Here is a 27621-nt window from a genome sequence, read left to right as displayed (position 1 = left end):
TAACCCAACAATAATTCATTATCATCATCCCTACTTAGGAGAAACAAAACTCACTGTAATTCCTCCACTAAGATGAATATACTGCCAGGATGGCCTTTACGCAAGTTATAATTAAAGCTAATCTTAATTGAAGTTATTACACCATTCTGGAAGAAAACAAACAGCCCAAAGAGAGGGAAAGAGTGTGGTTAATAACTCACTCCATTTTTTTTCTTTTTTGCCTCCAAAGCTCGCATTGAGGGAGACATTCCTGCCCGTGATACAAATGGTTCTGACATTAAGAAAAGTAAACAAGTAAGAAAAATAAAGATGGAAAAATTCTGTGGTCAGTTCACAAGTGCTTTTTTATTGTTTGAGGCAGGGTTAAAGCCTTTTATGAAGACAGGGATATATGTGCTGTTAGATTGGCTGTGACATCTGACTAGTCTCACTGCCCTTGCACAGAGCCTTGCTTCTCATAATATGCAATGGACCAAGGTTCTGGTGCCTCTAAACAAAGAGGCAAGGTGGGACCTGATGACGAGAATACCAGCGATTAGCTCTCAGAGCTGTTGTGTAGATCAAGCAGGGAAGGTACTCAACCCTGGTTATGAGTGGGTTGTATAATCTCTAGTTATTAATGGTCTCAGGGACTTTAGCATTAGCTGCTCCCAACAGCAGATGAATGGGGGTTGTACAATCTCCACGCAGGACTCCTTTCAGCTTGGATATATATGTGTTATTCCAAGGCCCAGTTGACTCAGTACGGCAGAGGCTATGTAAATAGACTAGATCTGAGAAAGACACACAGTCCTTCTCCAGCAGCTCAGAGAGTCTAAGTACCCAGTGACTGACTCTCCCTTAGCAACTCTCACCCTGTCTGTAACTTGGAGGGATTCTTGGAGGATTTCCTCTCTTAGCTAGGAGACCCAGGGAAATGAACACATAGCATACTACGAAAAGATGTGTCAAGGGTCTGAAGGCTTTCAGATGCCTTCTAGAGTGGCTTGACCAGGACAATTGAAGACAAAAATGGCAGCCCTTTGGCTAGCATGGTTGTGCTCGCTTTCCTGTGATATCAGTGCCAGCAAATGATCAAAGATCCAAAAAGATCTATTCACCTCTCATCAGCCATGAGTGTGATGAGAGGTTTTGAGAGAAACAGGAAAACCTAAAGGTGTACATTCTATCAAACCTGTTTGGTTTCCTTGATAGTTTCTACAAACTCCCATTTCTTTTCTAATCTCCTAGCCCATCACTCCATCTTTCCTTATCTGACTACATTTAAGTAGTGTCCAAAGGACATGGCAGCCTATCCTTTTTGGGTAAATATGGCCATAGGCATTCCTGAAAGTATATGATAAAAACCAAAGGATAATCTCTGGTGTTGCCAAATCGATTGTGCTAGGAAAGATAGCTAACCCTGAGACATGTTCAGGACAAGTAGATTTTGAACAACAACAACAAAGAAATGCTTTTGTAGTCAGGGGTTTTGAGAAATTCAGGAATTGTACTGTGAAGCCACGTATAAATACATGACTTGCTTGAGAAGTTGTATTCTTTGAAGGATTATGGATGGAAACACATTGCTAATGATAAAAGACAATCTTTATGAGTTAGTTAATATAATGCCTACTATGCAGACTCAAGGGATAAAGAGTATGTGCCCCTCCTCTGTACCAGTGCCTACGCCACTGAGAATAAGCCTAAGGTTCAGTGATATCAGAGGACTTGACTCAGAAACCAAGCCCAGGAGAGCCTCTCTCACTATACCACAGCCAGTGAGCAGGCCCGAGGAGGCCCCAGGTGTGACCCCTGTTCCCCTGTGAACAATGGAGAGACCAGGCAATCTGTCATGGTGTTCGGGCTGTCAGCCCTGGTGCTGCACTGCTGCTGTCTGTCACCCTGGTAGATGAGACCTGCTTAAGGGCAATCATGTCAATCTCTCTGTGACCACTCAGTCTGAAGGAGGTGGAGGATCGTGACAGGCCTGGCAAAGCAGGCACAAGGTCCTGAAAAGCAGAAGTCACAGCCTCTTAGAGAGACACAAGGCAGCCTGTGATTTTTCTTGCTTTTCCATTTTATTGTCATGAAATAGGCTAAGGTGTGCAGAATTTAGCTTCAGAGCTGGTCATCTCGGATGAACCTGTTACCCTCTGAGTTTCTTCCATAGTAAAAATAGCGACCTTTCCCCAGGACACCTGCAAACAGAAAGGAAAATCATTACTGGTGGCACTATCCATGTAGTTCAGAAATCCAGCTATTATTAAACAGATACGCATCATGATTGCTCATTTGATGGGAGGTAGATTAAGATGATTAAGACTGTACCTTCTTGTCCTTAGAGGAGACCTTACAATGAAGTATCACTACAAAGTATAGAGTCCTAGAAATAACAGCTTTATGTGTGATTTCTTTACATAATTAGAACTTTTCTAATTTGACAAATGGTTCCCCAAAATATACCATGAACCCCCCTCTCCCCCAAGATTTCCTTAGCTTAGAACTAAGAATTAAAAATTATGTTTAAATCAGATGAACCCAGCCAAAGTGAAGGCCACAGAATAATCTTTGTAGACTGTGACTATCTTGAGGTTCTTTATTGGAAATCAATATTGTTGACTTCCAGGGAGAATTTTCCAAATCCTCAGGGGCTTCAAGCCTGCACTGGGTGATTAAAGAAGAGAGGCTTTGGGACTGAAGACCGTGTAGACAGTAATAAGTGCCATTGACATTAGACGTCCCTACTGCTAGGCACCTCATTGGGGTTGGAGCAAGTCATTTCTCATGTTAAAAAAAGCACTTGGTTTTAATGTTCAGTTTGACTTTATACATAATTTCTAGCTCCTTATGAAACTTTCCTGCCCTCTATAGTGGTTGTGGGACACTTTACTGTGAAGCACAGCATTAGAAGAGGGGCAGATGCTCTGGTCAGCTCATCCTTACTTATTACAAATACCCACAACAGCAGCTCTGTGCCTGAAGGTGCGTGCCTGTAACCCTAGAACTTGGGGGGAGAGAGTAGGAGATGGTGAGTTCAGGTCTAACCTTGGCTTTATAGTGAGGCTCTGTTTAAAAAAATCAAGAGCTAAGGAGGTAACTTGAAAGAATAGTACCTAGAATGTGGGAGTGTCCAGATTTGACTCTCATCACTACAGAATAAATACTCAGAAGACACTAACTGTAGTGAAAACTATAAGCTTATTAGTAAAAAAAAAATGTTCTCCCAAGAAAATATTTATAACTTCTGTTGGCTTTCTTACCATCTTTTTTTTTCTCTTTCCAATTTTAGAGGAGCTAACTTAAAATTCTTTTGCACATAGCTGTCTGAGGACAAATGGGACTTAAATCTCTGAAGTGGATAGGAAACAAAGAAAGGAAATAGCCCTAAAAGACCAGTCCATGAGCCATACACCTGCCAGGGACAATCACCCCCTCTGCACATGATTATTTATTTTGTCAGTTTGGCAGTGTGATGGCAACATTCACCATTCCTTATTGATATGAGATCAGCCATGTTCTCCACATGACATGTTAGTATTACAAACTTTTAACGTGTGTGTGTGTGGGGGGGTTCATGTGTATTAGTTATGTGAATGTGGGTACATGTGTATATGTGTGTGGATGTAAGTATGTGCGTATGTTAGTGGGACAGGTATTGGGGTATGTGCACATGGATGTGTTTATGGAGGCCACAGCTTGTTGTCAGTTAACTGTCATCCTTTTTTTCTCAAATGTCATCCACTTTTTAAAAATTGTCTTTTATTGGCCTGGAGTGCATGGATTCAGCTAGACTGGCTGACCAACAAGTCCCCAGTTTCCTCCTGACCAGCCCCATCTTTGATAGTACAGATGTGCATAGCTGTGCACTACCTTTTTATATGGGCACTGGGGATCAAACTCAGGTCCTCATGCTTGAACAGAAAGTACTTTATCAATCCACCTGTACATTCTCTAAACTTTGTTCTTAAATAAGAATTAAACTAACGTGTAGAAACTATAAAGGCTAGTATAGCTCTGCCCTGCTTTGGATAGTCAGAGGCAAACTTGAAAGTTACCCAGGTCCCAGGAGCTCTCAGAGTTGGAGGAGGGACAGGATGACATCATTTGGGACAGGGCTCTTTCCTTGCTGTGTTGCCATAGACAGCTTTATTGTGGGCTACTCTTCCTGCTTGACTTGGCTTTCCTGACCCTCCACATCCCTAGTCCCCAGTTTCTGGGTTTTGGTATTGGTCTAGTGCCTGGAAATATTGAGCTTGTGTGAAACCTTACTCAGATCTTTCTTGTGACCCATTCTCTCAGCTATTGGCACAGAGCTGCTCCCTTTATTGTATTTTATAGTGCCTAGAGTTGTGCTAATGGCCTCATCAATGCCAGAACTCTGGTGGTCTAAAGGTTGGGCTGGTCACATTCTACCTCCCTCGGTGGCTTGGCTGAGTATGCCTCAGATTCATGGGAAACCCCACAAAGGACTGTCTTAAACCTGAGGGTTCAAGCAAACCCTCAACAAATCTGGAGGGACAGTACAAAGGATGTCAGTTTCTTTCTGTAGTACCAGGACAGCATGCATTTTTATAAAAAAGACATAGGGCTGCCAGATATCATAAAGAATAGAGCCCTTCTCATGAACAAACTGTATGACAGGCAGTCATGTGCACACACACACCACTGTCCTCCAGGGTTGCACTTCTTTCCATAAACTTGACCACACATCCGGGCACTCTATGTCTTTTCACTCCGTCCATCTCCATGCTGAATTTCCACTCTAGATGCAAACAGATGGAAAACAGTGTTCCTGGAACACGGGGCAGGGCTGCATTCTGAGCCATGCTCGCACATCTCCGGTTGGCACTGATAAAAGTCCTTTCTAAGGCCTGCCCTGTTTCTTTGGGCCTGGAAGCAAGACTGTTTATAGACATCCTGGCGAGAGAAGGCTGTTTGATAAATGCAGGAGACTGCAGCTAGGTGTCAGCGCTTGGAAAATGAGGCAAGGACGTGAGTTATTAATATTGTCAATGATCTCTTGATGGGAAAACAGATACTGCACTCACTGTCAGATTTAAATAGACATTGAGTGCATTAATGACAAAAGGGCAGACTTCAAACAAAGGGGCTGTGTGCTGGGAAGCTGACTTGGTCTCTGGGCTGGCACTAACCTGATCTGAAAAGACACTGTCAGGACTGGAGACAGGCCCAGGATTGTGCATGGTGACAGAAAACAGAGATGCTGACAGAGATACCAGTGCCATATTATGCCAAGGACACCCGAGCACTGTCTGGGACTCTAACACAGGCTGACATCACTTCCTAACATGCAAGAGTTTTTCCTCTGCTCCTGAAGTTCCAGTATGTTTCTTCTACACACCATTCCAAAACTTGCCATGCCCACAGAGCCTTGGTCCATGGAGCCGTGGAACTCAGAGCCTACAGATAACCTAGATCAATTTCACCCTGGGCTATACAGAGGATAACACTTTCCCATTGATATCTGGATGACTTAAGGTGATCAGAGAACTGACATGTCATTAAACTCTTTTTTTTCCTTTTTTTAATTGGGTATTTTCTTTATTTACATTTTAAATATTTTACCCTTTCCTGGTTTCCCTCCCAGTAACCTCCTATCCCATCCCTCCTCCCCCTGCTTCTATGAGGGTGCTCCCCCACCCAACCACCCACCCACTCCTGCCTCCTCATCCTGGCATCCGCTATACTGGGGCATTGAGCCTTCACAGAACCAAGGGCCTCTCTTCCCCTTGATGCCCGACGAGGCCATCCTCTGCTATGTATGTGGCTGGAGCCATGATTTCCTCCATGTGTACTCTGGTTGGTGGTTTAGTCCCTGGGAGCTCTGGGGGTCTGATTGGTTGATATTGTTGTTCTTCCTATGGGGTTGCAAACCCCTTCTGCTCCTTCAGTCCTTTCTCTAACTCCTCCACTGGGGACCCTGTGCTCAGTCCAATGTTTGGCTGTGAGCATCCACCTCTGTATTTGTCAGGTTCTGCCAGAGCCTCTCAGTAGACAGCTATATCAGACTCCTGTCAGCAAACACTTCTTGGCATCCACAATAGTGTGTGGGTTTGGTAACTGTATATGGGATGGATCCCCAGGCTGGGCAGTCTCTGGAGGGCCTTTCCTTTAGTCTTTACTCCACTTTGTCTCCTTATTAGAGGTAGCCTGGCAACCCCAAATAAGACCTAACTGTTGGTGTTAGCCTGGGGACGAGGGTGCTCAGGCTAGAGACATACAAATGATTAAATTAAGCTAGCTTTGCCCCTCATGCCTTCTCTGTGGGAGCTCACAGTTGGGAGGCGACAACTCAAAATATTTGACTTTTGTAGCTTAAAAACAAAACAAAACAAAACAAAAAGACAGTAAGAAGAGTACAAACCCATGTGTGGCCAGAGGATTTTTATTTATCAAGGAAGTCATTTATGAAGTCATAGTTTTGATCATATGTGTGGCTCCTGTCCCCACTCCAACCTTCTTCCTCAACTAGAGTAACTGCCCGACTGTCCAAGGCTGTGGAACACTGCAGACGGGGCCATTTGCTTGCACTTTGTATTTTCACAGAGAGGTTCTCTGAGGCTGGAATTTGGGATGTGGTTGTGAGTCAGTAGGCCATAGCCTCTGACACATCTGCAACGGATTCTGTTTGTATCTCCTCAGACTCTATGGTTGCAGAAATGGAGGGAGCCAACATATTTAGTGGCATGCAGAGTGTTTTTAATTAAAACACAAGGCTTTGGCCGTAGAGGCAGGCTGGCCATACATCAGGCCAATGTGCAGATGTCAGTGCTGGAGTTTCTTCGGGGGGCTCTGAAAAACGACAGTGTGCTGTCCCCTGGGGAATCCTCTCCTGCCAGATGAAACTCTTAATTTTTCTTAAGTAGCCAGTTTTTTCCCATCACCATAAGCTCTTAAAGCTATAATTATGAAAAAAAATGCGTGGGGAAAAATCTGTTTTAAAGAGGTCCTTTATCTTTTCAATGTTCCCACCCTCCCCGTGTTCTGATTATGCAGGTTTGTACTGCCTAGTGGGTCAGAATTGGCCTCTTTTCTTAGATGCCCACTGCAGTGACAGGGACCATTCTGGAGACATAGCTGGGGCAAGGGCGAGGGTGGGGGCACAGTGATCCTTTCAATCCAGAAAAGGGGGACCTGGCATGGCCCTCTACAAGTCCAGTACAGATTCCATCCTGGATTCTCATTCCTACTCTCTGTCCCTCATGTCTAATGGCCGTGTACCTTCGTCCCTTACCTTTTGTAGATGAAGACAAAGATGACCATGGCAGGTCCTTTTGAGTTGTGAAATAGGCAACATGGTATTTTTAAATGTTACTTTTATGAAGTAGGGACATTGGGACTTTATTTCCTACAGCAGAAATATGTGACCAATTGTATTAAGTTAGGTCTTAAAGTCCATGTACTCTTATCCCAATAATATAGCACCACAGTACTGTGTATGATTCCAAACTTTCCATGAAAAGTGTGTCTGCTAATGTATCAGCAACTCACAGTTCACACTCCCAGCTGGGAGTGCTGACCACCAACAGTCCTGCATCTCACTAGCTTTGGTAGCACTCTACATCTAGAGAGCCTAACGAACCCCCACTCCCCATCAGAATGTCTGAGTTTGCTTTTGATGCACATCAAACCACTAATTTGCAAAATAGAAAAATTAAGTCTTAACCTTATTGATATTTTTGGTAATCACCACTTTAAGTGTTCTTGAGTTTAGCACCATGCTGACAAGGAGACTATGAACAGATTGACCATGTGAAGCTTACTAGACAGTGGCAAAGATGGCAGAACAGAGATCTCTAATTTCTCAAAAGAAATTCTTAGGCAAATGGTTGGAAATGGAAAATATCCTCCTAAGTGGAAAATATCCTCCTAAGTGAGGTAACTCATTCACAAAATTACACACATGGAATGCAGTCACTGATAAGTGGATTATTAGCCCAGAAGCTCTGAATACCCAAGACACAACTCACATATCAAATCAGCCCCAAGAAGAAGAAAGGATAGGGCCCTGGTACTGGAAAGGCTTGATGCAGCATTGTAGAGGATTACCAGGACAGAGAAGTGGGAAGGGGTTGATTGGGGAACATTCAGAGGGAAGAGGGCTTATGAGACTTATGGGGAAGGGGGAACTGGGAAAGGGAAAATCATATGGAATGTAAACAAAGAATATAGAAAATTAAAAAAAGAATTATTATCACTTTCAAATAAAGAAAAAAGAAAGAAAAACTGGATGCGGAGTCATGTGGCATTGGCAGAAAATGATGGCATGTTCTGAAGAGGGAGAGAAGCCCAGTAACTGAGAAAGAATATATAGCAGTAGAGTCCCTCTGGGCCAATGTGGAAGTTTCTAGAACAAGATAACCATGGGATACTATGTAAATCTATATCCTTCTTTCGTCCTCCACTTCCAGTACCCAGTCCTAACAACAGAGTGTGGTATAGATGAGATTAGGCAGTAGCAATCTGCTAAATACATATAAGAATTTATACATACATATACATGCACACATACATATGCATAAACATTTTAAAGAGATCCTTTCAAATTTGGAATTTTTGGTCCTGTACCCTTTTATCCTAAACCTCTGATATGACCTTCCTACATTTCAAACACTAAAAAAGTAGGCAGCCTAAATATCTACCTTAATAAAGAGGCAGGTGGCAGGGCAAGGGTCTCTGTTTTTCAATGCTGATGATATTTTCATTCTCAATACCTTTCCTCTCAAAACACAGCAAAAGTAAAGGGAATGCTATCTGGCTTTCAGAGTGGAAAAAGGCATGTACCAGAAAGAAATGTTCCCATTCCCCATGTGCCTGGGCTTTTGTTGCATAGGAGTCAAGTGGTACCTAGAAAAGGAAGAAACACCTGCAGTTTACAATCAACCTTACAGTTTGCCCTTATCTCAGCCACGTGACATATCACTGGCTCCCCTGTGGGTCTAAGAGGGAGTTAGCAGGACCAACAGGCATACAGGTCCTGCACAAAATTCAGTATAAGCCATAATAAGCAAGGCGAAGTGACAGGAAGAGAGATTTTAAAACAACTAAGGGTCCTTGGGAGCAGTTTTTCTAGAAGAAAGACCAAGTCCTTCCTCCATGCCCAGACATATTGTCTCCCATTTGCCTCTGAGTCCCAGCTTAGAAGTCAACCAGGTTTTCTACTTGATCCAGGGGACAGCCAAAAAAGGCATGGGGTGACCTTTCCTTCCTTCCCAAACTACTAGGCCAAGACTTGAGGCAGATGTCTTGGTTTATATAGTAAGCTTCTTTAGTTGAAGATGGGTGGGTACCACAGTTGCAAGGACGCTTGCTGGCTCTCCTCCCCATGACTGGAGAGGATGCACTGGACATTGTCCTTGCTTTTGACTGTAGGACCCGCCTCCAGTCATGCCCTCCAGTATTGTACAAACTAGCTCTGGAGAAGCACTAGGGAATGCTTATTCTGGACCCTGCCGCTGTGTAGGAGTGGACAACCGAATGCTGCCATTTTTCCCTCCAGGATATTTTTGGCTTCTGGCTCACATGTACTAGCATGTGTAAACTTGCCTTATAATTTTCCTTTGAGAAAGCACCAATTATGCATAGTGAGTTCTGTTTTGACAGTTTAACTCCTTACTTGCTTCTTAAACACCAACTCAAATATTTTCTGTTCTTAATATTTTCCTTTCTACTTTCAGAAGAGTATGACTTCATTCCCATGTAATATTCCTCTACCAGCTTTTGCAAACTATGAACATTGCCCAGTGACATCTTATCTTTTCTGCTATTGTTTAGTGGTAAGGGAGCCCCTTTTCCCAAAGAAAATTTGTGTGTTGCCTAATTACAACAGGAGAAGTTGAGCTGTCTATGAAAGCCTGGTCACACTATACCATGTTTATCTCTGGCTGGTTTCATTTTATTTTTTCATTATTTCTACCAAGGTTAAGCCCACCCCGTGAATTTGTATGTCTTCCAAGATCTTGGGATGTAAATCTTGGGTCAGTGTTTTTATCTATGACAAATCATATCAGATTCAAGGTTTGGTTGCTGTCAGTTTTCCTTTGGGCTGATTATTTCTACTGGCAGTGTTTATCATAAATTAAAGGACAGCTTTTATTTGTTTCTTAGCACCCGGAGCCCAATGTGAACATTCTAGATATAAAATAAGATTCAAGTCATGACAGGATGCTTTCAGTAAACACAGTGAACCCCAAGTCAGAACTCCCGATACCGCCATTAATTCAAAGGTTAGGGTGCAGACAAAGGGCCTCTCAGATTAAACTTAAAAATGTGCTTGGCCTCAGTGCTTAATCTCTTGTGAGATGACCTGAGGAGTGGCTCAGAACCATCCCTTGAGAGTCTAGAGCCCGCTCAGCCAGATGCTGGGCCATGTCAGGCCTCACGCTGTATCTGAAAGAAGCAAAAAGCACCGGGGGAAAGGATCTAACTGTAGTGAGGTGACTCTGATGGGCAGGCATCCTTGCCTCCAGACCAGGGAGGCTCGACAGCTCAGGGTGAGAGCAAGTAGACAGGGTGACATGTGACAAAGCAGAATCTGTAGAAAATATGCTCTGGGCTCCCAGGGCAGTTGAAATGAGGCTTGTCATCTCAGGAGGAAAAGGAGTTAGGAAGGGGAGGACACACACACACACACACACATTTTCTACATAGCTAGATGAGTCTTCCCTTTGTGTGTATGAATCTTCGAGATCCTTGTCCATTGATCGGACTCCCAGTCACTATCCCTGCTGTCTCTCCTTGAGCCATGGATATCATGGCCAGGTAGAAGATACTACAGACCTTCTTAGGCATCATAGAACATGGGCCCACCAAGAATCATGGTGAGGAGAGCCCCTGGGCCTTTGTTCACATGTCCTTTTAATTTTGTTCACAATATGAGCAGGTCCACCATGGAAGGGCCTCAGAGCCAGAGTGCTCACGCCTTCCTGGCTTTGACCATCACCAGCCCCTTTGTCTCTCACCTCCACCCACCCACAATCAGACTGAGGCATGGTAGAAATAAGAGACCCAATCTCCTTTCCTTGCTTGAACAAATTCCCCTCTCTCTTTAGAAAGAAGTTTGTAAATCTTACTGATCCAAGCTTCATTTGTTCGTTTTTTGCATTGTCCCAAATAAAAAATGAGAGCAGAGAGCACCCTTCTTCCTGATGTCCCGAAGAACAGTTTACTTCAGACCAGCTGGAAGCATTACTTTGTCCTTCCCCCGAACTCTTTAGTAAGACACAAAATGCTAAAATTTTCTTTCAAAGTATTTCCTTCACTATGTCAGAAGACTTTCCCAGCTGGGACTGGATTTGAGGGCACTCATTTTCAGGGAATTCCTTCACTTACAGAGTGGGAAAATGAGGTTCTGATTGGTCTACCTCTAAGGTGACAATAACCATACATCAGTCTTTGTCAGGCAGGAAAGAACGTTTTGTATTTATAACTTGTTTTTCTTTTCAAAAGTATTATTTATTTGTTTAATCTTCTTCACAGGCACAAGGGCCTCCTGAGAACTTCAAAGATCACCACCAACAGGACTTAGGCTCATCATTTGCTATGTTTTCACAGAGGGAAGCAGGATCTGTAGAGTTGGCTAAGAAGAGGGGCATAATGGATCTGAGAAGGGCTAGATTCCAAAGTGTACCTTAAGATGGGATGCAAATCAAGTGTGATTCATGAGATGCAGACAGGAGACAGGGGCAGGGGCAGGGGTGTATGTGTATGGAAGAGATGGAGGGGAAGAGAAAGAGGAAAAGGGAGAGAGAGGTAGATGGATAAAAGAGAAGTAGGGTGAGGTAGGGAGGGAGACAGAGACAGAGGGACACAGTCACACACTCTTCACCATTCCCAGTAACTCTTGTCTTTTCCACTTCATCCTTTGAAGTCAGAATCGTAGCCACTAGAGGGCAGCATGCAGTTAGGAAACAGCCACAGCTTTCTTTAAATAAATAAGGGCAACTATTCAGGGAAGGCCATTAAAGCCACACTGTGCTTGTGGTCACCAATTACATGTTCTGTAATGATCAATATGTCATGTTTACCCAATCTGAGCTGAAGGCTATCTGGGAGTGAGGCTACCAAAGGCCCTCCTCTCTCTGACATTTTTAGGTTCCTTCTGCTTCCGTTTCAGGAACTGTTTCTTCTTTCCAGCTCTGATTAGTTTTAGCTCAGGGTTTTGCTTTTGGTTTTGTTTTTTGTTTTTTAATAATACCTGCATAAATGTAAAGAGGCATGCAAACTAATAAAGAAGGATCCTCTCTTAGAGAAAGAAAATAAAAAACCCTTGTACCATGGACTTCCCGGAAGAAAAGTGACATCCATTGGCATGGAGTTACCATTATCTGAGGGCACATTTCATATTATTTTTATTTTCTGACTATAGTGACCATGGATTGGATCAATACACAGAAATCGTAGCTGGTTCTTTTTCAAAGGCAGGTCTTTCTTGCTTAAAATCCAACCACTGTCTTTCTTCTCTTCTCAGAATATCTGGTCCAGAGTCATCACTCACACTAAGAACAGCAACCAAGTGACCTCACATCCTATAAGAGCATTGATATTTGTAGCTTCCACAGAGATCAAGCCCAACCTGGTTTTAAAGTCCAGGAAACGGCATTGTAAAGTAAAATCATATGGAATGACAATAAGTGAGGGGATTCAACCCAAGAAGAAGACAAAAACCAGTTATTAGGCTCTGCTCCCGCAACCCCCACCCCAAGCAACAGAGTGCAGCTGAGGCTCTAGCAAGCATGGCAGGACTCCTGCCCCCCTTCCAGGCATTCCCTCAATGTGACAGTCACGTGACTACCCAGCCACAAAGGAAGGGCTGGGCCCAGTTAATTAATGAGATTATTAACTTGTGATTACGTGGAAACTTTGAGTTCTCTCTCACCCATAAAGCAACAGTCTCACTAGATATGCCAGAGTGAGGGCAGTTGAGTGTTTCCAGTGAGGAAGACACAATCAGGAAGTAAGATGGGAGTGAAGAAATGAATGCTACTCAGGACCACAGCATCCTCCCTCTGCGCGGACTCCAGAAGGGTTCAGACAGCAGATTCCCACACACCAAGCCCGAGCTACATCTTAGGTGTTCAACAGATAATTTATATAAACTGGTGTTGGAAGTCAGAAGGCAGCCTCACCTGTCATTTTTCAATTTATTATATCTTTTAAGACAGGCTTTTTTGGGTGTACAGTTTACCCATTAGGTGACACTGGGTTCCCAGGAATCCCTAGGCTGGGGTTATATGTACATAGCAACATGCCTGGCTTTATCATGCTGGCCATAAGAGACGGAACATGGGTCCTCATGCTTGCTTCCCACTGAGATGTCTCCCCATATCTAAGTTGATATTTGTGGACTGAGTACAAAGGCCTAAGGATACTTGTGAGCCCATACATTTGACATGCCAAAGAGTTGTGTGTCCTGTCCTTAGGACATTGGTTCTCCCTGACCTTCCCTGCATAGAAACCATCCCCAAAACTACCAATTTAGTGGATCTGAGTCCGGGGCCAAGAAATGTGTTTATTTTGGCAAATTCCCAAGTGATGTTGCAGAATCGTCTTTAAGAAAGACTGTTCTAAAACCACCTAAAGGCCCCTTCCCACTTTGCCCCTTTCTTCGGTAAAGTAAATGCCCTTATTTTCATTCATATTAAAAATCAGAGACGCAAAGAATCTTGTTAATTGAAGGTCTTACTGTATTGCAGTCTAGTGTATAGAATTTTATTTGCTTCCCAAGAACAGCCAGAAAAAAAAAATGGCACCTAAACTAGATAAATAATGATTGACTGAAGCTAGGTAGAGCTCTTGTCTAGCACACTATCAGGCCCTTCCTTCAAACTTTAGCACTGAAAGAAGAAATAAACAGTTGCTCAATACTTGGACATTCAAGCTTTCTCCCTTTTGGGGGTTTTATTTCAGTGTCAGGCTGATAGCATTAACAGGAGAAGGAAGTGGAGAATGGGGTAAGACTCAGGGTGAGCCTGTAAAACATGATTTATGAAGTACAGGGCAGAGGGAATTTGGAAAACAACTTTCCAGATAGTCTTTGCTCCTCCTCCAAACTGCCAGGCCCCTCTATGAACACATATGAGCAGCGGGCTTTCCCTGCAGAGTGTGAACAGAGCTGCTGGCTATGCCCTGAAGAAGACATTCACATTAGGATTTCAGATCTGTTCTTCTCGAAGGCTAGCATCAAAAGGTGGAGGCATGGCTTTTTCTACAGTTCTGTGTGCTTCCTTGGGCTGAAGTTTATCCAAAGAGTTGTTGTAAATAAAGACAAGTTTCGAGAAGAGAGATAGGGTTGGGGGGAGGATGGGACTATTGGACAAAACTAAGCAAATGTAATAACAACCCAGATTGTTGTAATTCAAGTCCCTGAAGAATTATGTGAAATGCTTCTTCCTCTAGCATATTGGCCCAGCCTCCATATGCCCCCCCATTAGAATCCAAGTGAACTGTTTCTACATAGATGGTACTATAATCTTTCTTAATTCCAGAATAGTCAAAATTGCCTCTCTCAAAGAAAAACAAAGAGAATCTCTTGATATTTAATCTAACTGGAAGAAGATTACATTGTCTGTCTCTCCCTTCCCCTACCCTCCCCCTTTCTTCTTCTTCTTCTTCTTCTTCTTCTTCTTCTTCTTCTTCTTCTTCTTCTTCTTCTTCTTCTTCTTCTTCTTCTTCTTCTTCTTCTTCTTCTTCTTCTTCTTCTTCTTCTCCTCCTCCTCCTCCTCCTCCTCCTCCTCCTCCTCCTCCTCCTCCTCCTCCTCCTCCCCCTCCTCCTCCTCCCCCTCCTCTTCCTCCTTCTCTCTCTCTTTCTCTCTCTCTCTCTCTCCTCTTCTCTCCTCTCTTCTCATTCTTTCTCTGTGTGCCCAAAAGTCTATTGTTGTAGAATCACAGTACAATACTTGGCACTAACAAATTTTACTCCTGAATGTCTTCCACCAACCATCCTCTACCTTGTTGACACATGCTTTTATGTATGTGTGTATATATACATGCACACATGTATGTACATCAAGACAAAGAAGCCCATAAGAGCACTAAAAACTTTCTGTACCCTATTTCTTGCTCAAGATGAAAGCCTAGTAAATACAAAGCACATTAGAAAGGCCTTCATTAGAGCTAGCCTCATTAAAACTTAATGAAGTTACCAGTCTCCCCAGCAATCTTAAGAGGGTTTTTTTTTTTTTTTTTTTTTTTTTTTTTTTTTTTTTTTTTTTTTGCCTGTCAATGGAGCAGTCACAGGCAAAGAAACATTAGTGACAGTAGGTGGTGCCAGGTGTTATCTGTCCCTGGAATGTACTACTTTGATGGCTTAGGATATTACCCCTGTATTAGTTTGACTCTTATTTGTCAGGATTCACCCTGTGGTAAGTTAACATGCCTCCATACTGGAGAAACACAGATTGTCTATTGTCCAGTATAGCCTAATAGAATACATCTGGCTCTGACAGTTTGATGCCCAGCTCTGAGCCACATTCAGCAGCACAAATTAACAGCATAGACATTGCCCACGCTGAGCAGGAAGCAATAACCAGCTACCTGCTACTTGGCCAAAATCTCATTATAAGCCATTACGGTAATTGAGGGCCAAGACTGTGGATATTACACTCCCTGTGCGCCAGTGGTTAGTTGAGGAGAAGAAAGACTTGTAATGGAGGAGGTGGGGCAGACAGGAGAAGTGAGGCTGTCACCATGATGTTCTGTGGTGCTGGGGTGGGGTTAGGGGTGTTCCTGAGCCATTTCTCTTCTTGCCTTTGAAGCCCACATGACCCCAGGAAGATGATGTAACTTTTGGTCAGCCTCCAACAATGCTATGCAATTAAAAAATTGGTTTAAATGAGTAATGGGGACAGCCATAGAGGGAAGATAGGACAAAATACGACAGAATGTCCCATAAGTGAAAATCATCTAAAGTGACAGGGCTCCAGGGGAAGCTGCCCACCCTCCTTAGAATGCAGAGATTTTCTCGAGTTATTACATTAGAGAAGCTGTAAAGCCAACCCGTCCCCTGAAACCAGTATTCCAAGCCTCGAGGCCTTGCTAAACAAGCTGTAGTGGCTCTATCGTATACCCTAGGTCTCAGCAAAGGGTTTCTGGGTATAGTGAGAGATCAAGGTGGGTGGAAAGAGGAAGAAGACAGGGTTTTCAGTCATCCAGAATTTGGGGACAATGAAGATGGTTCGAGACATGGCAGTAATGGTAATAACTGGGAAGATTCAGTCAGGGCAGGGAGAAAAGTTAATTGCAAGCATTTTAGTGACCTCCAAATTCTCACTGCTGCCCATCTTGTTGTGGTTTGGATCGCAAATGTCTCTTATGAACCTCTCTAACACAAGAGATACTGTGTTGTGTAACAGATGTTGGGACTCACATATGTTGGGACATAATGGCTGACTGTCAATGGATGAGGCTGAGAAGCACGTGTGAGGGTTTTCACAGGGAAGATTATGAGGTCAAGATTACCTGCCTCAACTAATCTCAAAGGCTGAGACCCAGGCAAGGGGGACAAAATCTATAAAGCATGGGCATAGCCTCCTTGGTCCTCCAGTGTACCACGAGGTGGGCCTCTCCACCACATCTTTCCTGCCAGGAGAAACTGAAACCACAAACCAAATGTAACCTTTTCTCCATCTACTTATTTTGCTCATGTATTTGATCACCACAGTGAAAAACTGGCTAATACTCCAAAGTTATTGTAGGCATAGCCTCGGAGAGGGGGACAGCGGGACCTGTCCCCTTTTATTTATTTCTTTTGTACACACTCTGTAAGGTGGCTTATTGCTATGCTATAAGCTCTCACATGGTGTGCCACCTTACCACAGGTCCAGGCAATAGGGCCAGCTAATTACAGATGGAATCTCCCAAGCCATCTGCCTTATTATCATTTGTCCCAGGCATCTGGTCGTGGTGACAGAAAGCTGACAGAAACAAACACTGACAGACCAGTGACACCCCACTCAAGTCACCGAGCATGGGAGTAAACTTATAGAAGTTTTAAATAACACTCCTGTCATGTGCCATCCATAGATACCACTGCAAGGTCTTGCAAACAAGACATAGCAAAAGCATAGGGTATAAGACCATGTCTTATACCCTAAGCAAAGGCTTCCTGGGTATAGACACTCTAACAGACTGATACTCTTGGAGGGTTGAACAAACACTCTTCAGGGGATGAAGATGCCTTTTAAGCATCAACCACCTCCCTCTGCTCATCCTTAGCCCCACCAGCCTCATTCTTTCTCTCCACCTAGAGGGTTAAGCCATCTGGGGCCTAGGAAATGGTTGCGGTTGGCACAAGTTAGGCCTTCCCTATAACTAGATCCTTCAGGAAAAAACAAATTAATCAACAGTGAGCTGAAGTGGGTTTAATGATTGCATTCTGCATACAATCAGCTTTTCCCTTTTCGAGGGCCATCAATATGTCACGGGAAGACATATCTGAAGGATATAGCCCTTAACATCAAGGTTATCTATTCTCCACAAGGCTCCCACTCCTTGCCCGGCTGAGACTCCACGCTGCCTGTGTCTAACATTTTCATCAACTCTGCAATCAATCAAGGTAATAATGTTGTGCAAAAAATCAATTAACAACGCAATTAAACTTTCCTTATTATCTCAAAGGGCTGAAATAATACCTAAAGGGAAGATAGACTCTGTGAACGCAGACATCCATAATCCAATGTGAAAGTGAATTATGAGGTTGGGCAGATGCAGGCATGTGCGGGTGCTGTTATTTTCTAAGGGTTATATCTCATCACGGCAGTGTATCAGTCAGCCCCAATCCCAGACCCTAAAATTCCAAATTACTTTTAAGAAATATATGATGTGCAATATCGAGTTCATATTCCCTTTTAAAGATAACCCCCTCCTCCCTTGCCACCCTCCCCCAAGAAAGAATTGAATGGTGGTATTACTCAAAGACAAAATGATCTTTCAACAAGAACATAAAATATAAAAGCTATAATAACATTTACATCTGTATAGCATGCATCCCTGTAAAAGCAGGTCATCTATTATACATAATCCCAAGTGCCTAAAAGGCCCAGCATGCAACACGGCATTTAAAACCTAAATGCGTGAATGTGCAAATTCCCCCAGGATGGCTATAGTGTCCCTCTCTGTAGAAGCCTCATCTCTCAGGGTCTACCCATGTCTACACACACACACACACACACACATATATCAGGAATGATGGAAATATTTCTCATTTAAAACAAGAATGACTATATTGTTTAGCAATTACACGCCACTTGCCCTGGAATACTCTCTAGGAACTGCACATCTGAAGTACAGAGAGAAAGGACTATTAACCTTCTGCCTCAGTCAAAGACCTGAAACTTCACACTGAAATGAGATACAAAGGCAGTTCTTCCTGCAAGCTGCAGCACCCACAGAGGAAGGCCCTGAGATAGAAGAAATACAATGCACAGGCGAGGAAAGGGAACCTGGGCAGAGAATAGAGGCAAAGCTAGTGACCGAAAAGGGATAATCTAAAGTGAGCATTTTTTTAATGTCCTCCAGCTCCTAGAAACAAACAGTAAATACCAATTTGAAGAATGCATAATAAACACCAAATGCGCCCAGATCAATTCTCTCAACTCATCCTTCTCCTTCAAGGACCAGAAACTGACCCAGAGATAGATCGCAAGCTGATAGAATCTTAGGATACACTGCATTTTGAAATCCAAGAAGATTCCTGGAATTCCACAGATGCCAGATGAGCTGATTTAGGAACCTCATTGCACGGGTGCGCTTACACTGGGATGCTACCTGGACTTACGTATTCCTTGCTAGTAAAGTCTTTTTTACTCTACTTCTTTCTTCCTTTCTTAAGTTACTCACTTTTAACAGCCTCCATTTTTAGCACAGCACGAAGGCGAGACTGAGCCCCAACTGCAGACTTAATTGAACAGCCACACACAAGACAAAATATACATGAGCAACCATTCTATAGTTTCTTCAAAATCCAGAGGCCGCCCAGGAGGGTCTTTTGGTACAGATTTTCAATTGAGAAGTTGGACCGGTTTAGTGAACCTTGCTATCTCTCTCTGAACCTTAAGAAACATAATTAATATGTTTTCATTTTCAGTGACTATATTGTGTGTGTATGAACTGGAACTGTTCCTGCTGTGTATTTGATTCCACTGACGATGGGGTGGGTTGGATTTTAAATGATGTGTGAGTACTTCTCTGCTTTCTCCTCTCTGGTTTATGTGTTATTCATGACTTGCACTACAGACAGGGCTGATACACAGATGTAAATGTTATTAAATCTTTTGTATTTTGGAGGCTTTGTGAAAGGTTTCTTTGTTTTCAAATAATTCTCTTAACCACCAGAAATAACCAGTAATACATGACAACGTCTTGGGAAGGCTTCTTTTTTCCTTTCTATTGAGTTTTCTGATGAAGAGATTTCTCCTTGTACTGATGGCTTTTCATCAAAATCAAAGTATAGTCCAAGCTGGTAGATAGAAGAGCTATATACTTACAGTAACAATTCAGAGTTACTTCTTGGGTCACTATGTGGGCGTATGCATACCTGTGTATGGCATTTAACTAAGTCGTTCTGAGGATGTATTCTGTATGTCCTCTTGCCAATTGTTATGTGTGCTGTGGGTGTGAACACGTTGACCTTATTTTGCTAAATCAGAACCAAAAGTCACCCAGTTCTTGATTGCCTGTCAAAGTCGCAGCTGCTTTACTGCGATTAGTATCTGACATAAATTTTAATGTTTTCACTCTTTGCCATCTTCTTCAAATTTCTCAGGATTTCAACAGAAATGTGGCAGAGGATAAAGCTCTTCCTCCAAACAGCACTTAATCACCCTGTGCCACTCCCTGGCTTACTTTTCTTCTTTATTGATTTTAAATTTCAACAGTGCTCTGAGGCTGAATTGTTCACCTATACAATCACAGCTAGCTAGATTGGAGCAGGCCAGAAAGCACCAGGATGCAGTCTCATAGTGACAGTGGTCCCACATAGAAATACTGTAAAAGCAATAGTAGCTCTGCCTACCCTAGACAGGGGTGGTGCCTGCTGGATCTTTAAGAAATCCCCTTGGAGCACTAGAGGAACCTGTCACTCAGAGGAGGGAGGCAGAGCCAAATGGCAAAAGTTCTGAAATAAAGATATGTAAGACTTTTCTATCTTTTTACATCTGGGTTTCTCATGCCAGAGGAACACTCCAGAAGACTAATCTTTCCACTGAGTATCAGCCTTGTAGGTGTTCTGTTCTGGTTGATATGGTTTAATTACTCCTTTCTTTCTGTGCCCCTCTTTTCTATGGTTAGTCCTGCAAACCTTCTAAAATCTACAATACCCTTGGTCCTCACATGGCTTCTAGCCTTCCTTAGAGTTTTGCCTTTGGAATTGAAGCAGCTTTGCTCCTATTCGCTTCCTAACCCGATTCACCTTCCCCAGGGAACGGCTAATTCCATGGCACATGCCAGCATACATTTCCTTTTTAAAAAAAAAGACATTCCTTGCAAACTAGACGGAATGAATAATTCCTCAATGGAATTTTAGGCCAAAACAATAAGAGGGCAGGGAAACACCAGGTGATCAGAAAAATCAGTGATTAGAAAAGGAGACCGGACTCCGGATTTGAGGGGCCAGAAAGGGAGATGCTTGTTGACTAAAATCAGTCGTGATAAAAACTAGTGGCTGTATGTGCATGACAGAATGTTCTGCAAGCCCGGGAGCAGGGGTAGCTGTATCTTGGCAGAGTGAAGGGGGAGCATAACACATACCAAGGAGATATTTCCTTGGGATATATTTTTTTCCTGTTGGGTTAACTTGCAAATATAATAACTATTTCTTGTAATAACAAGCTAATTAATATGGAAAGGACATTAATATTTTCTAATTCCAGGTATGTACCACCATTGTCCAACAACAACAAAAAAATGCACTTTCAAAAATTTAGCTTGGGTTTCAACATTCCCTGTATGGTCTGACTACTACATGCAAAAACAAAAAACAAAAGAAAAGTAAAAGTCAAGAAACTATTTGATAATTACCTCTTTTGATAACCCCCATGGCTATATGATATAGTGTGGGCCATGATATATTGTATGTGTAGATGAATAAGTGTATAAATATTAGCTTGTCTTTTTATCTACCTACATATACTGCCTAGTAAAAATGCAAGAAGCAAATAAGTATTGTTTACTCCGATATTTTGGTATATGAAGTAAACATAAGATTAAACATACCACACTTATCTCTATGTTTTACAAAAGAAACATCAGACCAAACCCTAGGTCCTAAGAGTATGGAATGGCTAGATAGAAATAGTGTGTGGAGGGGACCCAGGCAGAATCAGCATTCTAAAATGTCTCCCTTTCTTTTTTTTTTTTTTTTTTTTTTTGTCTTTTTTTTTTTATTTGATATAATTTATTTACATTTTAAATGATTTCCCCTTTTCTAGCCCCCCCCACTCCCCGAAAGTCCCGTAAGCCCCCTTCTCTTCCCCTGTCCTCCCTCCCACCCCTTCCCAGTTCCCCGTTCTGGTTTTGCCAAATACTGTTTCACTGAGTCTTTCCAGAACCAGGGACCACTCCTGCTTTCTTCTTGTATCTCATTTGATGTGTGGATTATGTTTTGGGTATTCCAGTTTTCTAGGTTAATAACCACTTATTAGTGAGTGCATACCATGATTCACCTTTTGAGTCTGGGTTACCTCACTTAGTATGATGTTCTCTAGCTCCATCCATTTGCCTAAGAATTTCATGAATTCATTGTTTCTAATGGCTGAATAGTACTCCATTGTGTAGATATACCACATTTTTTGTATCCACTCTTCTGTTGAGGGATACCTGGGTTCTTTCCAGCATCTGGCAATTATAAATAGGGCTGCTATGAACATAGTAGAGCATGTATCCTTATTACATGGTGGGGAATCCTCTGGGTATATGCCCAGGAGTGGTATAGCAGGATCTTCTGGAAGTGAGGTGCCCAGTTTTCGGAGGAACCGCCAGACTGCTTTCCAGAGTGGTTGTACCAATTTGCAGCCCCACCAGCAGTGGAGGAGTGTTCCTCTTTCTCCGCACCCTCTCCAACACCTGCTGTCTCCTGAATTTTTAATCTTAGCCATTCTGACTGGTGTAAGATGAAATCTTAGGGTTGTTTTGATTTGCATTTCCCTAATGACTAATGAAGTGGAGCATTTTTTAAGATGCTTCTCCGCCATCCGAAGTTCTTCAGGTGAGAATTCTTTGTTTAACTCTGTACCCCATTTTTTAATAGGGTTGTTCGGTTTTCTGGAGTCTAACTTCTTGAGTTCTTTATATATATTGGATATTAGCCCTCTATCTGATGTAGGATTGGTGAAGATCTTTTCCCAATTTGTTGGTTGCCGATCTGTCCTCTTGATGGTGTCCTTTGCCTTACAGAAACTCTGTAACCTTATGAGGTCCCATTTGTCAATTCTTGCTCTTAGAGCATACGCTATTGGTGTTCTGTTCAGAAACTTTCTCCCTGTACCGATGTCCTCAAGGGTCTTCCCCAGTTTCTTTTCTATTAGCTTCAGAGTGTCTGGCTTTATGTGGAGGTCCTTGATCCATTTGGATTTGAGCTTAGTACAAGGAGACAAGGATGGATCAATTCGCATTCTTCTGCATGCTGACCTCCAGTTGAACCAGCACCATTTGTTGAAAAGGCTATCTTTTTTCCATTGGGTGTTTTCAGCCTCTTTGTCGAGGATCAAGTGGCCATAGGTGTGTGGGTTCATTTCTGGATCTTCAATCCTGTTCCATTGATCCTCCTGCCTGTCACTGTACCAATACCATGCAGTTTTTAACACTATTGCTCTGTAGTATTGCTTGAGGTCAGGGATACTGATTCCCCCAGATTTTCTTTTGTTGCTGAGAATAGTTTTAGCTATCCTGGGTTTTTTGTTGTTCCAGATGAATTTGATAATTGCTCTTTCTAACTCTGTGAAGAATTGAGTTGGGATTTTGATGGGTATTGCATTGAATCTGTATAGTGCTTTAGGCAAAATGGCCATTTTAACTATATTGATTCTACCGATCCATGAGCATGGGAGGTTTTCCCATTTTTTGAGGTCTTCTTCCATTTCCTTCTTCAGAGTCTTGAAGTTCTTGCCATACAGATCTTTCACATGTTTGGTAAGAGTCACCCCAAGATACTTTATACTGTTTGTGGCTATTGTGAAGGGGGTCATTTCCCTAATTTCTTTCTCAGCCTGCTTATCCTTTGAGTATAGGAAGGCCACTGATTTGCTTGAGTTGATTTTGTAACCTGCCACTTTGCTGAAGTTGTTTATCAGCTGTAGGAGCTCTCTAGTGGAGTTCTTTGGGTCACTTAGGTAGACGATCATGTCGTCTGCAAATAATGATAGTTTGACTTCCTCCTTTCCAATTTGTATCCCTTTGACCTCCTTATGTTGTCGAATTGCCCGAGCTAGTACCTCAAGTACAATATTGAAAAGATAAGGAGAAAGGGGGCAGCCTTGTCTGGTCCCTGATTTCAGTGGGATTGCTTCAAGTTTCTCTCCGTTTAGTTTGATGCTGGCTACCGGTTTGCTGTATATTGCTTTTACTATGTTTAGGTATGGGCCTTGAATTCCTGTTCTCTCCAAGACTTTAAGCATGAAAGGATGCTGAATTTTGTCAAATGCTTTTTCAGCATCCAATGAAATGACTATGTGGTTTTGTTCTTTGAGTTTGTTTATGTAGTGGATTGTATTGATGGATTTCCGTATATTGAACCAACCCTGCATTCCCGGGATAAAGCCTACTTGATCATGGTGGATGATCGTTTTGATGTGTTCTTGGATTCGGTTGGCAAGAATTTTGTTGAGTATTTTTGCATAGATGTTCATAAGGGAAATTGGTCTGAAGTTCTCTTTCTTTGTTGGATCTTTGTGTGGCTTTGGTATCAGCGTAATTGTGGCTTCGTAGAAGGAATTGGGTAGTGTTCCTTCTGTTTCTATTTTGTGGAATAGTTTGAAGAGTATTGGTGTTAACTCTTCTTTGAAGGTCTGGTAGAATTCTGCACTGAAACCATCTGGTCCTGTGCTTTTTTTGGTTGGAAGACTTTCTATGACTCCTTCTATTTCTTTAGGCTTTATGGGACTGTTTAGATGGTCTAGTTGGTCCTGATTTAATTTTGGTATTTGGTATCTGTCAAGGAAATTGTCCATTTCCTCCAGATTCTCCAGTTGTGTTGAGTACAGGCTCTTGTAGTAGGATCTGATGATTTTTTGGATTTCCTCAGTTTCCGTTGTTATGTCTCCCTTTTCATTTCTAAGTTTGTTAATTTGGATACTTTCTCTGTGCCCTTTGGTCAGTCTGGCTAAGGGTTTATCTATCTTGTTGATTTTCTCAAAGAACCAGCTCCTAGTTTTGTTGATTTTTTGTATGGTTCTCTTTGTTTCTACTTGATTGATTTCGGCCCTGAGTTTGATGATTTCCTGCCTTCTACTCCTCCTGGGTGAAATAGCTTCTTTTTGTTCTAGGGCTTTCAGGTGTGTCATTAAGTTGGTAATGTATGCTCTCTCCATTTTCTTTTTGGAGGCACTCAGGGCTATGAGTTTTCCTCTTAGCACTGCTTTCATTGTGTCCCATAGATTTGGGTATGTTGTGTTTTCATTTTCATTGTGTTCTAAAAAGTCTTTAATTTCTTTCTTTATTTCTTCCTTGACCAAGGTGTCATTGAGTAGAGTATTGTTCAATTTCCACGTGTATGTGGGTTTTCTGTTGTTTCTGTTGCTATTGAAGACCACTTTTATTCCATAGTGATCAGATAGGAGGCATGGGATTAGTTCTATCTTTTTATATTTGTTGAGGTCTGTCTTGTGACCAATTATATGGTCGATTTTGGAGAAGGTACCATGAGGTGCTGAAAAAAAGGTATATTCTTTTGTTTTAGGATAGAATGTTCTATATATATCAGTTAAGTCTAATTGGTCCAAAGCTTCAATTAGTTTCATTGTGTCCTTGTTTAGTTTCTGTTTTCCTGATCGGTCCATTGAGGAAAGTGCAGTGTTGAAGTCACCCACAATTATTGTGTTAGGTGTAATGTGTGCTTTGAGTTTTAATAAAGTTTCTTTTATGAAAGAGGGTGCCCTTGCATTTGGAGCATAGATGTTCAGGATTGAGAGTTCTTCTTGTTGTATTTTTCCTTTGACCAGCAAGAAGTGTCCCTCAGGGTCTCTTTTGATGACTTTGGGTTGAAAGTCAATTTTATCTGATATTAAAATGGCTACTCCAGCTTGTTTCCTGAGACCATTTGCTTGTAAAATTGTCTTCCAGCCTTTTACTCTAAGGTAGTGTTTGTCTTTGACCCTGAGGTGTGTTTCCTGTAAGCAGCAAAATGTAGGGTCCTGATTACGTATCCAGTCAGTTAGTCTGTGTCTTTTTATTGGGGCATTGAGTCCATTGATGTTAAGAGATATTAAGGAATAGTGATTGTTACTTCCTATCATTTTTGACGTTATTTTTTAAATTTGATTGCTTAACTTCTTTTGGGTTTGATGAAAGGTTACTATCTTGCTTTTTTCAGGGTGGAGTTTCCCTCCTTGTATTGGTGTTGTCCTCCTATTATCCTTTTTAGGGCCGGGTTTGTGGATAGATATTGGGTGAACTTGGTTTTGTCGTGAAATATCTTAGTTTCTCCATCTATGGTGATTGAGAGTTTTGCTGGATATAGTAGTTTTGGTTGGCATTTGTGTTCTCTTAGAGTCTGCATGAGATCTGCCCAGGACCTTCTAGCCTTCATAGTCTCAGGTGAAAAGTCTGCTGTGATTCTGATAGGTCTTCCTTTATATGTTACTTGGCCTTTTTCTCTTACTGCCTTTAGTATTCTTTCTTTGTTTAGAACATTTGGTGTTTTGATTATTATGTGACGGGAAGTATTTCTGTTCTGGTCCAGTCTGTTTGGAGTTCTGTAGGCTTCTTGTATATTCATGGGCATCTCTCTCTTTAGGTTAGGGAAGTTTTCTTCCATAATTTTATTGAAGATATTTGCTGGCCCTTTAAGTTGTAAATCTTCACTCTCATCTATGCCTATAATCCTTAGGTTTGGTCTTCTCATTGTGTCCTGGATTTCCTGGATATTTTGGGTTACAAGCTTTTTGCACTTTGCATTTTCTTTAACTGTTGAGTCCATGGTTTCTATGGAATCTTCAGCATCTGAGATTCTTTCTTCTATCTCTTGTATTCTGTTGTTGATATTTGCATCTCTGTCCCCTGATTTCTTCCCAAGGCTTTCTATCTCCAAAGTTGTCTCCCTTTGAGTTTTCTTAGTTGTTTCTACTTCTGATTTTAGATCCTGGATGGTTTTGCTTAGCTCCTTCCCTTGCATGTTTGTGTTTTCCTGTAATTCTTTAAGAGATTTTTGTGTTTCCTCTTTCATGAGCTCAGCCTGTTGACCAAAGTTCTCCTGTATTTCTTTAAGAGATTTTTGTGTTTCGTCTTTCATGACCTCAGCCTGTTGAGCAAAGTTCTCCTGTATTTCTTTAAGTGTTTTTTGCATTTCCTCCTTGTTGGCTTTTGTATTCTCCTGGATTTCTTTCAATGATTTTTGTGTTTCCCTTGCAAGGGCTTCTAACTTTTGATCCATTTTCTCCTCAATGTCCTTCATGTGTTCCTGTACCAGCATCATGACCAGTGATTTTAAATCCGAATCTTGTTTTACTGGTGTGATGGGGTATCCAGGACTTGCTGGTAGAGGAGAATTTGGTTCAGATGTTGCCATATTGCCTTGATTTCTGTTAGTGACGTTTCTGCGTTTGCCTTTTGCCATCTAGCTCTCACTGGTGTTACTTGGTCTTGTCAGTGCTGGACTCACCAGTGCAAGCTGCCCCTTCCCCGTTGGCCTCTGGTGCACAGCTTACACTCTGCACTGCCTATAGACAGGGTGCTGTTGTCCAGGCTGTTCAGATCCCGAAGCAGGCACCTGAAGGCTCCCGCTGGGGCCCGCAGGATTTATTGGAGCACACCGACTTCTCCCAGCTGGCCGCCCGGAAGCCCCCACTAGCCTCTTGAGGGACCTGGAGATGTGGCGGCCACCCAGGCTGATCTGAAGCGGAGAGAGTTGAGCTGGGGGCTTCTGCCTGAGGCCTTGCCCCAGATTGTGTCTGTGGACCAGGTGGAACCCGTGTGCACCCCCAGGGAGCTCCGAAGGTGAATGTTGCTGTGACCTCCCCTGTGCTCCGCTCACTCCGCTGGGCAGCCGATTTCCCCAACCGGGCTGGCGCACACTAGGTTAGCCTTGTCGCCTGGGCCCTGAGTCCAGGCAAACGCCTGGGAGGCCAAGGTCCGAGCAAAGTTCCCCTAGGGCTATGTCTGTTATTTGGGTCCGCCAGGTGACCCGGATGGCGGGCGTGCGCTCCGCGCTCCGCGAAAGCACCGGGAGAGTCTGTTGTGCTAATAACCTCCTGGGCTGGTTGACACACAGATGGCCCACCAAGCCGCCCAGTTCTTGGGGTCAGTCCTGTGCCTTTTGGGGCCTAGACCCCCATTTTGTTAGCCTCAGGCTACGCTTGTTAGCAGTCTCTGCCCTCCCGAGCACTCTGGCTCCTGTAGGCAAAATGGCGGCGCGTGCACCGGCCGGGGCAAAAAAAAAAACTCCTGGCTGGGTTGGCGCCCCGATGGCCA

At 42.7% G+C, this 27621-nt stretch overlaps 1 protein-coding gene and 1 long non-coding RNA gene across 2 annotated transcripts in view; one reads left to right on the top strand and one right to left on the bottom strand.

Annotated features, from left to right (window-relative positions):
- The window catches only part of LOC127690514 (uncharacterized), a 70493-nt gene that overhangs the window by 27778 nt on the left and 15094 nt on the right, over positions 1–27621 (top strand). The window lies entirely within an intron of this gene.
- Lrmda (leucine rich melanocyte differentiation associated) overlaps positions 2039–27621 on the bottom strand; it is a 1035040-nt gene continuing 1009457 nt past the window's right edge. Inside the window, exon 7 of the mRNA XM_052189879.1 lies at positions 2039–2180. Within this exon, the coding sequence (XP_052045839.1) occupies positions 2101–2180 (80 nt within the window). The 3' untranslated portion in view covers positions 2039–2100. The remainder of the gene's footprint in view (positions 2181–27621) is intronic.

The sequence above is a fragment of the Apodemus sylvaticus genome, chromosome 8 (assembly GCF_947179515.1).
Source record: "Apodemus sylvaticus chromosome 8, mApoSyl1.1, whole genome shotgun sequence".
Taxonomy (NCBI): Eukaryota; Metazoa; Chordata; class Mammalia; order Rodentia; family Muridae; genus Apodemus; species Apodemus sylvaticus.
The sequence above is the reverse complement of the archived record's forward strand: the minus strand, read 5'-3'. Positions and strand labels throughout refer to the sequence as shown.